Below are 13,826 nucleotides of genomic sequence, written 5' to 3'. Positions count from 1 at the left end.
TAGCTCCCTAGCATCCCCGGATGCTTTGCACCTCTCCCACAAGCCCCCTGTCACAGGGTGGGCGGGCTAGGCTTGGCCCAAGCTGTCTGCTCCAGCCGAGCAGGGATACATGCTTTAGCGCTCCTTGATTTCTGGCCTGGGCCACTACAGGCATGTGGCTGAATTTCTGGAATCAAAAGTGAACGCCTGTTCACTTGCTTATTGGTTTAATCTACGCAGCTTAAACTAACCTGTGAAGATTGAATGGATTCAGCCTCAGCCTTTTTGACTGTCTGTACTTAGCCCTTGTGTTATATTCTCTCTAAAGTATTCCAGTTGTTCCCATTACCATAGTGTTTGAACACTTCAAATTGGGCGTGTCTACACATGCAATTAATAAGCCTGAACTTTCTTCACAGAAAATTCAGGTGCATTAAACTGTGCCCCCACATGCATGTGAATGTATGCCCATGGGCAGCAACTTTGCTTCTGATGGAAGCAGTTCACTCCAGGGCTGCTCCTGCCCTGCAGCAGCCAGGGGGAGCTCCAGCCTCCCCTGAGTGCCAGCCCATGGCTGGCAGGGGGCACAGGGGCTGGTCCTGATTTCCATAGGGTAGGGGAGTGCTGTCCCAGCAGCTGGGACGGCTGCATCCAAGACACATGGAGATTGGGTTGAGATCTGATCTCCATGTGACTGGGACACAGCATTCTCAGCTGTCAGGACAGCTCTCCTTGCTACATGGGGATCGGGATGGGTCTTGATCCCCACGTGGCGGGGAGACAGCTGTCTTTGCAGCTGGCACAGTTTCCCCCACATCAGGGCTCAGCCAGGCAGCAGCGGGTCAGAGAGCAAATTGCTCCTGGTCAGCATCTACACGTGCACTACTGCGTAGTAGCTAATGCACTGTTAATCTCTATAGGTGCTCCAGGGTGGGTAAGGGGGCTCTCGGAAGCGTGCCTGCAGCATCTCATGTATTCAGTGTCCCATATTTCAAAATGGCACCAGAAGCACTTTAACTAACGCTTGTCAAGCAAGCCTTAGATAAGCTTCCCTGCCGCCATTTTCAAGTGTGGGATGCTGAATACATGCATCTCCAAGGCTGTTGGAGTGTGCCAATTAGCATACGTTGGAGCAGGCGCTGGGCATGTGTATAGCGACCTGTATTTACTGATACTAGCAAACACTGCATTAGCTTAATTTACTGCGCAGTAAGTCCCTTGCATGTGTAGATGGTGATGCTTTACTATGTCTCATATAGATGCACCCAAACTTAAATATATTTAACTTCGCCCCTCTGCAGTGCAGGAGCTGAAGCTCAAAGAGATAAAGGCCAAATCCTAAAGGTATTTACATTCCTAAGTCTCGTTGAAATCAATGGGAGTTAGGCACTTAAGTACCTTTGAGAATCTGGGCCTCAGTGACTTGCCAAAAGCCAAACAGGAAGCCTGTGATCGGGAAGTGAATTGACTTAGGGTCTCCAATAACTCAGCTTACTACTGTAAGCAGTAGTATACCCTCTATCTTTGCGGAGTCTGTCTTTACCATTATATCGTGGTAGGTGCAGCTCCACTGCATGTCCCAGTTACAGGCCCCTGCATTCATATTCATCAGTAGTTCTCAGGCTTAGGTCTGTGGATGACTATAGGTTTGCAGAGCATCTAGGGCCAAATCTTATTCCATCTATTCTGTGTCTAAGTGGAATTAGGTGCCCTGTTTGAGTCCTTCAAGGACAGTTAACAAGAAGTGATGGGTCCTTTCTCTGCCCACTGCATTTTGTCACTGTCTTATAGCTGATAACATACTTACAAAAGGAGGTATGCATGATAACAGTTTTTTTAGGGACATGAGCAGTGGAATAGGATCACAGTGCCTAAGTTCACTTAGACACAGAATAGATGGAATAGGATTTATACATGTCCCCGACATAATAGATGTCCCAGAATGATATTTTGTCCACAGTGTCCATAAAACACTATTTCCAAATAGCCTATCCAATGGATGGGTTTACAAAGAGAGAAGACCAAATTCTAGCTTGTGGTGGGAATATTTGCAATGAGTTGCCAGAGAAGTGTCAGTTTACTCTCATGTAAACTCATGTTCCTGCTGGCAGATAACCACCACCTTGATTATATCTGGTAAGGACACAAATGCTGTGAGTACGAGTGTGCACACATGTTGGTACACTACAAAGTCCTCTAGAGGGCTGACCATACTGCAACCTCTATGCTTTTGTGCTACCCCCTCTAATCCCTATATGGGTCCTAAAATGGAAAGCCTGTAGGTCATGTTTTTTTATGTTTGGGCAGTGGTTTCCAAACTAGCACTTAAGGTCAAAAGACTCATGGGAGTTCAGTTATAGCACCCAGGCTTGCAGGAAGTGGGGTCATGAGCCTGGAAGTGGAGTCGTCTCCGCAAACAAACTTGGAATTCCTGTTGTAGGCTTCAACTTGCTGCTGGGCGCATCTACATGTCCCGCTACGGTGCTGTTGTTACCGCGCCATCATTCAGTACTTCCTTTTGAAAGTACTAAATCAGGGACAGGCAATTATTTTGGGCAGAGGGCCGCTTACTGAGTTTTGGCAAACCATCGAGGGATGCATGACAGGCAGCCAGGGGCAGATAAATATTAAATTTCTAAATTTTTTAGGGGCCCCACAAGCCGGATAGAATGGCCTGGTGGGCTGCATCTGGCCCATGGGCCGCATTTTGCTCACCCCTGTGCTAAATGCTGGTGCAGTGACAGCCCATACTGCACTTTGTTGGCAGCACACAGTTATTTTTAGTCCCTACATCGCTGTAGCAATGGACTATATCAAAGGAGCGCATTGCTATGGTGACGTAGCAGCGGCGGTGCATTTTTTGCGTGTAGACATGTTGCCATAGTGCATTGCTCCAGCGACATAGTGTCATGTATAGACGTGCCACTGACTCTTGGGTTACTGATGGGAGGCTATTCCTGCAGCCACAATTTGGGCCAGAGGAGATATACATAGATTAGGTACTAAAACAATATTAGACATGAGGATTAGTATGAGATCCAATTCATTTCCCTTTCAAGCCAGAGCACTGCAGAAGCAAAGGAGCTAAGATAATAGCCTGATCCACTGGGGCTGCCTTAACTCCCTTATCAGCAAAACACTGCCTTCCTTAAAGACCCATTCCTGTGTCTCTGGAAGTCAGTGATCAAAATCCCAGTGAATAGAGAGAGAACAAGATTGTGCCTTATGGAGCTAAAATCTGAATTTAAAACTGTTTTTCTTTCCCAAAAGTGATCAGAAGTACCGGCATCTTAAATGCTTATCATTTTAGTATCAGCTGATTTGATGTCAGAGACAGTAAGAGATCTACAACAAAACTAGCTTAATCCACACATAAAGCTTTAAGCACCTCCCTTGTGCATCACTTGGCTGTTCTATTCATGAGCTTTGCCAGTGTCCCAGAGTCTGATCTGCGCTGTTATAGTGCTGGATTTCCTCTATAGAGACCATCGATCACCCTAGCTGCCAGCTTCCAAAATGCACACGACTGCACAGTTGGGGACCCAGTGTCCCTAGAGATGTACCAGGCTATGAGATGCAACAGCCTATGAGTCATAAGGAAGAAAATTTCCCTTTGGGGCCTATTTTTTCATTCATATTTACTTTAGTTGTTGCTTAGCTGAAACTCTTTGCCCCTGGAAATATGATTACAGAAAAACTAAAACTTACCCACATAAGAATGTTATTTGACCAAGGCATGGTGAACAGCAGTGTCTCTTGCAAATCAAGGGAAGTTATTCTTCTGCTTTATTCAGCGCTGCTGAGGTCTCACCTGGTGTAAGTACCCTATTCAGTTTTAGGCCCCACATGTCAAGAAAGTTGTGAATATATTGGAAAGAGTCTAATAGAGTGACAAAAATGATTAGAGACCTGGGAAACATGATTTATGGGGAAAGGCTGAAAGAACTAACATTATTTAGTCTGAAGAAGAGAAGACTGACTGGGGATTTGATTAGTGTCTTTGCACACGTGCAGGGTCATTATGAAGAGGATGGAGTTAGACTTTTCTTTGTAGCTCTAGGCGACAGGACTAGGAGTGATAGCTTCAAACAGCAGAAGAGGAAAAATAGGTTGGAGATTAGGAATAACTTTCTGATAATGAGGGTGGTCAAGCATCGGAACAGGCTACCTACAGAAATTGTGGAATCTCCATCCCTGGAAATCCTCAAGAATAGGCTAGACAGATACTTACTTGGCGGGGATGGTTTAATCAAGAATGATCCTGCCCTGAGCAGGGTGCTGGACTAGGTGGCCTCATAAGATACCGTCCAGTCCTACTTTCCTATGATCCTATGGTTAGCTTTATACCCAATCTTTTGAAACTCTTGGACACTACATACATTTGGGAAATGAGGTGTAATGTGTGTAACAACAGGTGGAACCAGGCCCTTGTGGGAGAGCCCCCCCTTCCGAATGTCACTGCTACCACCACTTGGTGCCAACACTGCAGCCCCAGAAACTGGCACAAGAAGCAAGGGGGAGTTCCCACCTAAGGGCGGGATTGTGGTAACATATACTCAGCACTTTAATTCCCCGCTTCCCCTCCCCACCACACACCTCTGAAAGTGTCCCCAAACAAGTCTTTAGTTTTCCCCCGATCCTGAGTCCAGTTTTTTCAGTCCACAGTCCTGGCTGACCGAGCCAGTGCGATCTCCAGCTCCATTGTGCACTCCTCCGTGCAGGGTTGACCAGTTTCCACATGCGCACTACTCTCTCTTCCCCTTACTCCAGCCTCCTCTTCCTTTCCTCCTTGCTCCCAACCCCTGGGGGCTTTTGGGAGCTGCAGTCCAAATTAACAGACTTCATAGCTCAGCAGGCTGCTCCCTGGTTCCACCTGCTATTACACACATTACACACATTCCTTTCTGTGCTTTGGTTTCTTCATCGGAGACAGGAATATAATTCCTAACCGGTTTGGCGGGGTTAAGAAGTTTAATTCATTCATGTTTGCAAGGCTTATTGAACAAACTGCAATTATTAGTTTTTCCCTGGAATGCTCCTTGGGGCATTCCTCATGTATATAAACTGGAATCCCTCCCAAATAGCGAAAGGCCAATATCACAGCTTTTTACCTACAGTGGTCAGCATCTTAAGTCTTTTGCAGGAGTTACTTCTCTACCTGCAGATGTACATGAAAGCAGTACCAGCCATAATATATTATTGTATATTGTTTTCCACCCCCCCTCAGATCCCGCTGTAATCAGAAGGGATGTTCAGATACTTACGGAAACGCTTTACCACCCACATGACAGAATGCAGCAGACGGAGAACCAGGCTGGTATCTAAAGATGGAAGATGTAACATAGAGTTTGGGAATGTGGAAGAACAGTCAAGGTTTGTCTTCTTGCTTGACATATGGACCACCATCCTGGACCTCAGATGGAGATACAAAATGTTCATCTTCATCTCAGCATTCTTAGGCAGCTGGTTCCTGTTTGGTCTCCTTTGGTACGTTGTGGCGTATATACACAGAGATCTTCCAGAATTCAATCCTTCTGTCAACCACACCCCATGTGTCGACAACATAAATGGCCTGACCTCCGCTTTCCTTTTCTCCTTGGAGACCCAAGTAACCATTGGATATGGCTTCAGGTGCGTCACAGAGCAGTGTGCTACTGCTATTTTCCTGCTGATTTTCCAATGCATCCTAGGTGTGATCATCAATTCTTTCATGTGTGGTGCTATCTTGGCCAAGATTTCCAGGTCCAAGAAACGGGCCAAGACTATCACCTTCAGTAAGTATGCTGTGATCAGCAAACGGGGTGGAAAGCTGTGTCTCCTCATCCGGGTGGCCAACCTCAGGAAGAGCTTGCTGATTGGAAGCCACATCTATGGAAAGCTACTGAAGACCACCATCACACCAGAAGGAGAGACTATCGTCTTGGACCAGGTCAACGTAGACTTTGTGGTAGATGCAGGCAATGAGAACCTCTTCTTCATCTCTCCCTTGACTATTTACCATGTCATTGATAAGACCAGCCCATTCTTCCGCATGACAGCAGAAACCCTCCTCCAGCAGGAGTTTGAACTGGTGGTGTTTTTGGATGGCACTGTAGAAGCCACTAGTGCTACCTGTCAGGTCAGGACATCTTACATCCCAGAGGAGGTACTCTGGGGCTACCGCTTTGCTCCCATTGTATCCAAAACCAAGGAAGGGAAATACCGAGTGGACTTCCAAAACTTCAGCAAAACTGTGGCTGTAGAGACTCCTCACTGCGCTTTTTGTCTGTACAATGAGAAAGAAGCCAAAGCCATAGCAAAGAAAGGTTATGACAATCCCGGCTTCATCTTGTCAGAAGTCAATGAAATCACTGACACAAAAATGTAACCTTGGATGCTCATGGGACGAGGGAATTTTTACCATAATACAAACTCAGCACTAAAAATAACCAAGTAGTACGGAATAAAAAATGAACATGGCTGTTTTTATATTAAAATAGCACCTATTTTCTTAAAGGCATTAAATCAAAGCAGATCAGCATACCAGCAATCTCAGGGGCACTATTTAACTGAACTATATATATAGATACATATTCATAGAAGATATATTTTTATACCTGCAGGACTTCCAGTAAAGCTGCTGAGCTGGAATATTCAACTCTTGCTTCAGTGAGCAGAGTCACACAAGTCAAAAGGATGTCTAATCTGCCTAAAAATGAAAATATACCAAGAACTTCAGATGTGCTGAAGAGTAACAGCTGTTGGGATGAAAGTGTGAAAAGGAGACGCAGAGGGTAACATTTTCAAAAACACCCATGAGACTTGCAAGCCAAAGTCCCACTGACTTCCAGTGGAACTTGCATCCCGACATGCAGAACTCTCTACTGAACTTGCGACTTTGCCTGATAAGTTGCTTAGGCAATTTTGAAAATCCTTCACCAGCATCTTTTTCTTTGTGTCTTAGACCCTTGTTAGATTAGTGAAGTACTAATGGGAGATCTCTTTCTGGATAGCTGGAGGCAAAGGCAAAGCCTGAGTTACGATGGTGTATTTATAACAGGTTGGAAAACAGAATCTCTCTCATTGTAAACATTTTTCATGTTGATGGAAAGGAAATCAACCAAAATACAGATAAAAGTCAAAACTTTGTATTTTCTCAGGTGGAAAAATTCAGGCCCACATACTCTTTCTTGGGGAATACACAGGCTCCTGCAGATGTGCAGGGAGCCTGCTCCAGGGCACTGGAAATCCACGGAAATTGATGCGCTCTGGCAGCCTTCCACGCCACGTGTATCAGCGTCCCCATGCGCCCCTGAACTGCAAAAATGGTGGTGGAGCACTTTGAAATAAAACACGTTCGGTGAACTTTAGTTCAAAGCGCCCTGCCGACATTTTTTCAGTGCAGGGACGCTGATACACGTGACGCATGGGCACTTTTAATTAGCACGGCTCACTAAAAGCGCCCGGTGTCATGTCCCAGAGCACATGTAAAAATGTCTCAGGAATTACCACGTTAACTGCTCTGTGTTAGCGCCTCTGGGCTAGATGCTAAGCCTTGCTTAAGGCTAAGCTACTGCAGTTTTGCTTTCATCTGCTGTTGGGTAGGAGCATACACGGGGCAGTTCCAGTGGCATAACTGGCAGAGCAATTGCCCCAGGTGCCAACTTGCAGTGGGAGGGGAGAGGGTGAAAAAAGAAACAGCTGCTCTTGGCAGCTATGCAATTGCAAGCACATTTGCAGCATAGAGGCAACCAGAAGTCACTGCTGTCTCTGTTCCTGGGTGCCCAGCCATGTCACTACACTGCTGATGGCTACCACTAGGCTGCTGACATATGGGTATGTGCATGGTCACCCCCTTTTGTGTTGGGATAGTAAATCAGCTGTCTACACCCTCAGTTCTCCACCTGGAAATGGGAAAACAGCACTTACTACCTTGCAAGGATGCTGTAAGGAACAATTACTTAAGGCTTGTAAAGCACTTTAAAGGCAACTCAGTCCCAAGCATAAAGATTAGCCACTCCTTAATTTCGACTTTGTTTCCACTTCTCCAACCCCCGCTATGTACATTTTTCCTTGCGAGTAGGAGGATCATCTTTGCTTCCCATTGTAGATAGCTATAAAGAACTGCTGGTTTCAAATGTGGTGCCACACCATGCAGCGGGATTGTTGGCAGCAAAGGCCAAAATTCTGACTTCCTGCTCCTGGGAGACGCCGCTCATCCGCAGGCTAGATTCAGCATCCGTCCAGCTTGTTTCTCTTCTGGGCTTACAGTTCTTCTACCATTGGCAGTACAGTGGATCCACTTCAACAGCAAAAGTGGAGAATAGCCCGCTTCACTGAGCTGGTGGCACCTACAGTCCTGCACAAGGCACCTCCGGAGGTTTTCTGGCCCAGGCTTAGAGAGGGCTCCCAAGTCAGTCTTAGGTTTAAGTGCCTAATTTTTTTTTTGTGAAGCTCACCCTAAGTGACTCACCCAGGATCACACAAGAAGTCTGTATGAGCATGTCATGCCAGGTGATAGGGCACCTGGGGAATCGAGGCACCAACCAGGGTCAGGAGGAGCAAGCAGAATGCAGGGAGAGGCCAGGAGGTCAGTTTGTGAGCAGGATCTAGAAACAAGTCAAAAACAATCCAGATCCAAGCTAAACCCTATTGCCCAGACACTTCCTGTTCCTGCTCAGGAGCTTATATGGGGGGAGTGGAGGGTCATGTGAACCCCCCCAGCCACTCTGGTGACAGGGACTGGGTGGTGGGCTAGATCATGATAGAGGCTTCAGGGCAGCTTTGCCTAGTCAGGGTGGTAGCCTAGGATAAGCAGCTGTGCTGGCCCTATGACCAAGGCCCTAAGTTCAAGGCTTGATAGAGAGTAGGGAATGGAGCCAACATACTTTTTGTACAAGGCTAGTAGTACCCTGACCACCCTGCTTTTCATCCCCTGCAACCCAGTTTAGCTCCCATTTGCTTCTGTAGTGCTATCACCTGTACAGCATCCCTGGAGAGCAGTAATGGCATTGCCCAAGGAGAGGTGAGCTCCCTTTTTCTGTTCCCAGCAGAAGACAGATATTAGGATGTGTCCTGAATTCAACCAGAAAGCTATTGTTTCTAACCAACAAAATGAAAAATTAAAGAGCCACTGAAAGTAAGGCCAAATTCAACCCTAATTAGAGCCAATGAAAGGAATCCCACTGGCTTCAATGGAAGCTAATTCAGGTCATTACAGCTGGAAAAGACCAATTAACTCCAATGCCGGTGCAAGGTGGTTCTCTATTGTAAGTTCTCCAGCTTTGTCTAAAAGGTCTGGAGCAATGGGGCTCCCATCCTACCATTAGAAGACTATCCATCAAGGTACCGAGACTGTAAGCTCTTTGGGGCAAGGACTGCTTTTCTGTGCTGTGTACAGTACTGGTGCAAACACAAACACTGCTCCAGGACTAGAGCAATGCAAATACACAACAGTAAAAAATAAGAGATCTCACTGCAAGGTTGGCTTCTTCTGGCGCTTAGTCTATACTTTCTATTCTATCCCCTTTGCTGATACTTATGTCCTTTCTGAACCAGGTTGGTGACTTTTCCTGGCATTTGCACCCTTGCTTTATTTACTGGAGATGTGACATCTCTCCCTAAACCCCTACTGAGCCAAAGGAATGAAATAAGGAGTTATTTGGGAAAATAAATAAAAATAGGAAAAAATGAACAAGAGAAGGGGGTGCAATGGCTGAAAGAAGAAAGGAAAGCTAGAGACTTACCACCCACCTTTTCTTGTTCCTTTTAAGTCCTGTCCAGACGGACTGGCTATGGGAAGGTATCTCTCCCCATCCTGATCCTGCAGAACATCAGTGAAGGACAAACCAGAATTTAGCTTATCAGGCAGGTGTTACAGACTCTTCTTTTCACCATCTTCCTACTCAGCTCTCCTTGACTTGGTAATACAAGGACAGGGAGTCTTGTCTAGTAATTTAAATCATTGCAATGGCAAGTGAGAGAGCTGGGGTTCTCCCTGGCTTTGAAATAAGGCAAGTCTTTTTTTATTCTCCATGCTTCAGTTTAGTCCTCTAAAAAATGAGGCTAATCATTAAGCTCACAAGAACCATAATATTTTGCAGTCTTCAAATGCTATGTCAGTCCACCAGTGGAAATGCTACTTAGGCCTTTCTGAGACACGTATATCTGCTTCCAAAGTGCAAGCATCTTTGTCCCCATTTTACAGATGGAGAAATAGAGGCACAAAAAGGGGAAACAGCTTGTTGAAGGTCACAGGTTGAGCCAAGATCAGACCCTGGGTCTGCTGACTCCAGTCTGATGCCTGATTCCCTGCACTACACTGTTGAAAGGCTTCAAGAGGCAACACACATATACGGGTGTAATGATCAGCCTCTATGCTGGTGAAAGCAAGGAACAGATGGATGGCAAACAACCCAACATCAGAGTCACCTACTAGAATCTAGTCTCAAATTACTTTGAGGAAAAAACAGGAATAAAATGACAGCACTGTAAATTTTATTATCATTGTTTGCTCTATCCCTGGGTAACCATTTGCTAGCTATTACCTGCTCCTCACAACCTATTGGGAAAGTCTGAATTAACAGCCTATATGAACAGCTGCTACAAAATGCCTTCTTGTCTGTCTCCTCTTGAACCTGGTGTACTTTCCATCAGTACACAAAACTGCAGTAAGATACACTAGTGTAAATGTGCTCGCTATCTGAATGCTACGTGGTGCAGAGGTCTGTAGTATAATTTGTATTAGCTCACATTCATCCTCTGTCATGTACAGCTCCTAAGAAGGCCATGCTACACCAGAGAAAGTGCTAATGATCATATAGATTATTTAGGCAATGTTTTCTGTACTGGAACCATCTTGAAGCATCCTTCCTATCTAGCAAGGATTTAACTAGCACCCCCTCCGCATTTGACAACCCAGGGGTGTAGAGTGGTCATAGCCCCTGGCATCTGTTTGCATGCAGCATAGTCTATGAGACGGAAAGTATTGCACAGAGAAGAGAAGCTGAGGGGGATACTCTTCAAGCCAGTGGGACCATAGTTAAAATGAACCATCACACCTTTATTTGCTATCTGGAGCTGGATCATGCTGGGACCTCACTGGGCATCCAGGAATGAAGCATACTCTTCCTATAAGTCTCGCATTGATTGTCAGCAAAGGAAATGCCTGACAATGACAGCTTGACAGTGGTGTACCAAACAGGAGATAGAGCACTGTAGTCAGGCTCCAACAGTTGCTGAATAATGAGTGGAATTTCCTCCTTCTGTCCAGAAAGGGCTGTTTGTCACCACAGAGATAACGTCCGTGGGCAGGGAATAAGGGTTATCAAGAGTCATGCTGGGTCCAGTGCCACTTGGGAGGGCCTCTGTAGGAAATCTATTTCAGTCCCTGTCACCCCAACGCCATTTAAAGAAAGTTCAGTTAGGAGGATGGAAATAAATTTAATCTTGCAGAGCAGACGGGGCCGGATCTACCCGACATGGAAAACCAAGCTGGTTCCTTTTCATCACCCAAGTCAGTGCTTTCACTGTTACTCTCAATACAGCACGCATCTCCAGAGCCTTTGGGCCAAAGCACTTTATAACATTCACAGACCTTCCCAACCTGCTTTTCTCTCCCAGCAAGCTAGGGACAGAGCACTATTCCTTTCTGTTGAGACTCCAGCCTTGGGCCTCTCCACAGCACAACTGGCACCGGCATCAGGTCAGTCAGAGCAAGGGGAGGATTTCTCTGCCTCCGAACCAAGAAACACTGAATCTCATCCATTCTGAGTAGGGAGCATCCGCCATAAGGATTGTATGTATCAAATAAGTTCTGCAGCCTCTCTGCCTGTCACACAGGACAAATGAGGAATGACTGGGGAGGAAACAATTCCATTCACTTTTGCACTTCCAGTTGCATTCTTCAACAGCTGGATAAGGACATGCAAAGCACACTCCAGGTCCAGCTGCCCTGGACAAATGCATCCACTGCAACGTCTGCAGCTCACAAGCAAATAGCTTTCATTATTCCATTAATACAACCTGCAGCATAATTCCAGCAGGGAGCCAGTGAAACCACACAGTGGTGCTATTGGACTGAACTGGGCTGTTGCATTGCGCTGTGTGCCCGATGGTCAGCAGATGGCACCCCTTGCCTCCACATAACAAGCCAAGCAGCCAGTTAGCGTCTCTATGCAGACTGCAGTAGCCTTGGCAGCTCAGCAGTTTGGACAATGGTAGGCTCAAAAGTGCAAAGCAAGAATTTACTGGGCCTGTTCCTTATTTTATTGCATGAAGTTTAATGCAGTTAGTGACTTTTTAGCTCAAGCCCTGCAAATTGGATATATTTAGCCACTCCACCACAATACTGGGAGGCTTCATTCATTGAGGTGTATTCAGAAGTGATATCTCAGGGGCTGAACACCACGTGTCTACAGAGGCAACTGTCTCAGGGAGGCTAAAATGATCAGGTGATATCATGGATGGGGCACTGGGTTCGATCTATACTCTATTCCTAGCTCTGTTGTGTGACTGCAAGTAAGATAGATCCTTGCTGTGAACCTCACTTCCCCATCTATAAAAGCAAAAGTGCCTCTGATCACCCACTCAGCTCTGAGACCTGTGGCTGTAACGTATAACAGCAGTTCAGAGGCCTCAGCTAAACTGAAGGTCCTTAATGTTAGCCTGGATTTAATGGGGGGGGGGAGACAGTGAAGGTGAGATGCCCCCCTGGCTGCTTGCGGACTGGGAGTGCGATGTTCCCTGACAGCGGAGGAGCAGCAGCCACTGCAGCTTGCAAGGCAGACAGAGGGGCTGGTGGCCCTTCCAGCTTTCCCTGCTGCAGTCATCACTCAGGAACCCAGTTCACTCCTGCTGGCCCCCAGCACCTCTCATCCTGGCCTTCCTGCCAAGCCAGCTAATGCTGGAGCCCCTGCACAGGGGCCATCTAAACCCATGGAAGCAACATGTGGGGGCAGCAGCTGGCACAGGCCTGCAGGGCAGGGGTGCCACAGCTCTTGTGGTGGTGGCAGGGCAGAGCAGGGCCAGCATGGGCTCTGCAGCTCTGGGTGGACCAGGCATAGGAAGTCACTGGAAACCAGAGCCCATGGCCAGTCTGCAGCAGGGCCTGATGGAAAGGGAAAGCAGCAGCCCCTGGGTCAGCTACTGGGTCCTCCTGACCCTCCCCCCGCAGGTGGCTCGCCTGAAGAAACGCAGTTATCTGCTCACTGCTTTGTGCCTCCCTGAGAGTCCCTGTTCTGCCACATGCCTCCTTTGCAGCTCCATGCAAAGAGCAACATCCACCTCCCCCAGCCTATTCGCTGTGCTCACAAATTTTTGCAGTGATTCAAGTGGACCCTGTGCCTCAAACACACCTGGTCATCATCAGCACCGCTTAGCACCCCCTGCTTTTCAGGCCTGGCCAAGTAGCACCTTGTCAAGGGCATTTAAATACAGTCAGTTCACAGGGGCTAGATGGGGAGAGACAAATAGCTGCTAGGAAGGGGGGGGGAGGGTATGATGGAGATGGGGGGGGAGTAAGGGAACTCAGCAAGGAGAATGCTATTTCTGTTTGGTTTCATGCTGGCTAAATGTGCTCTAGAGCAGAAAGTCCTTAATTTACCCAAACACCATGAGCAGAAGCAGAGCAAACTTCCACCTGCGTGCCTCGGCTGCAGCCTGGAGGGAATGAAAGGTTTTCTGGTCCTAGGTGTTGTTTGTGTGGTGCCAGGGACCAAAAAGGCAAGAAGCAGTATTGTCTAGCTCATGCTTTGACTCATCAATCAGAACAGCTGGTTTTAGCCCCAGTTTTGCCACATGGATGGGCATTGCTGTGCAGTGCTGGAAAGCATCTCTGCCTGTTTCCCAATGTGTGAGATGATTTCGAG

The 13,826-nt window shown here is 46.9% G+C and overlaps 1 protein-coding gene and 1 long non-coding RNA gene across 4 annotated transcripts in view; one reads left to right on the top strand and one right to left on the bottom strand.

The window, feature by feature from the left end:
- The window catches only part of KCNJ1 (potassium voltage-gated channel subfamily J member 1), a 39,377-nt gene extending 32,272 nt beyond the window's left edge, over positions 1–7,105 (top strand). For all 3 annotated transcript variants that reach the window (XM_019509156.1, XM_019509149.1, XM_019509163.1), the window contains one exon: positions 5,207–7,105. In XM_019509156.1, coding sequence (XP_019364701.1) covers positions 5,228–6,346 — 1,119 coding nt within the window. In that variant the 5' untranslated portion in view covers positions 5,207–5,227 and the 3' untranslated portion in view covers positions 6,347–7,105. The remainder of the gene's footprint in view (positions 1–5,206) is intronic.
- Positions 7,106–9,348: 2,243 nt separating this feature from the next.
- LOC109291930 lies at positions 9,349–13,260 on the bottom strand. The gene is made up of 2 exons (XR_002095989.1): positions 13,031–13,260; positions 9,349–11,617 (listed from the first exon to the last, which is right to left on the bottom strand). It is a non-coding gene; the product is annotated as an uncharacterized LOC109291930 (long non-coding RNA).
- Positions 13,261–13,826: the final 566 nt, after the last annotated feature.

The sequence above is a fragment of the Gavialis gangeticus genome, unplaced genomic scaffold (assembly GCF_001723915.1).
Source record: "Gavialis gangeticus isolate Ggan-Ray unplaced genomic scaffold, GavGan_comp1, whole genome shotgun sequence".
Taxonomy (NCBI): Eukaryota; Metazoa; Chordata; order Crocodylia; family Gavialidae; genus Gavialis; species Gavialis gangeticus.
Note: the sequence above shows the minus strand (reverse complement) of the source record. Positions and strands in the feature narration are given on the sequence as shown.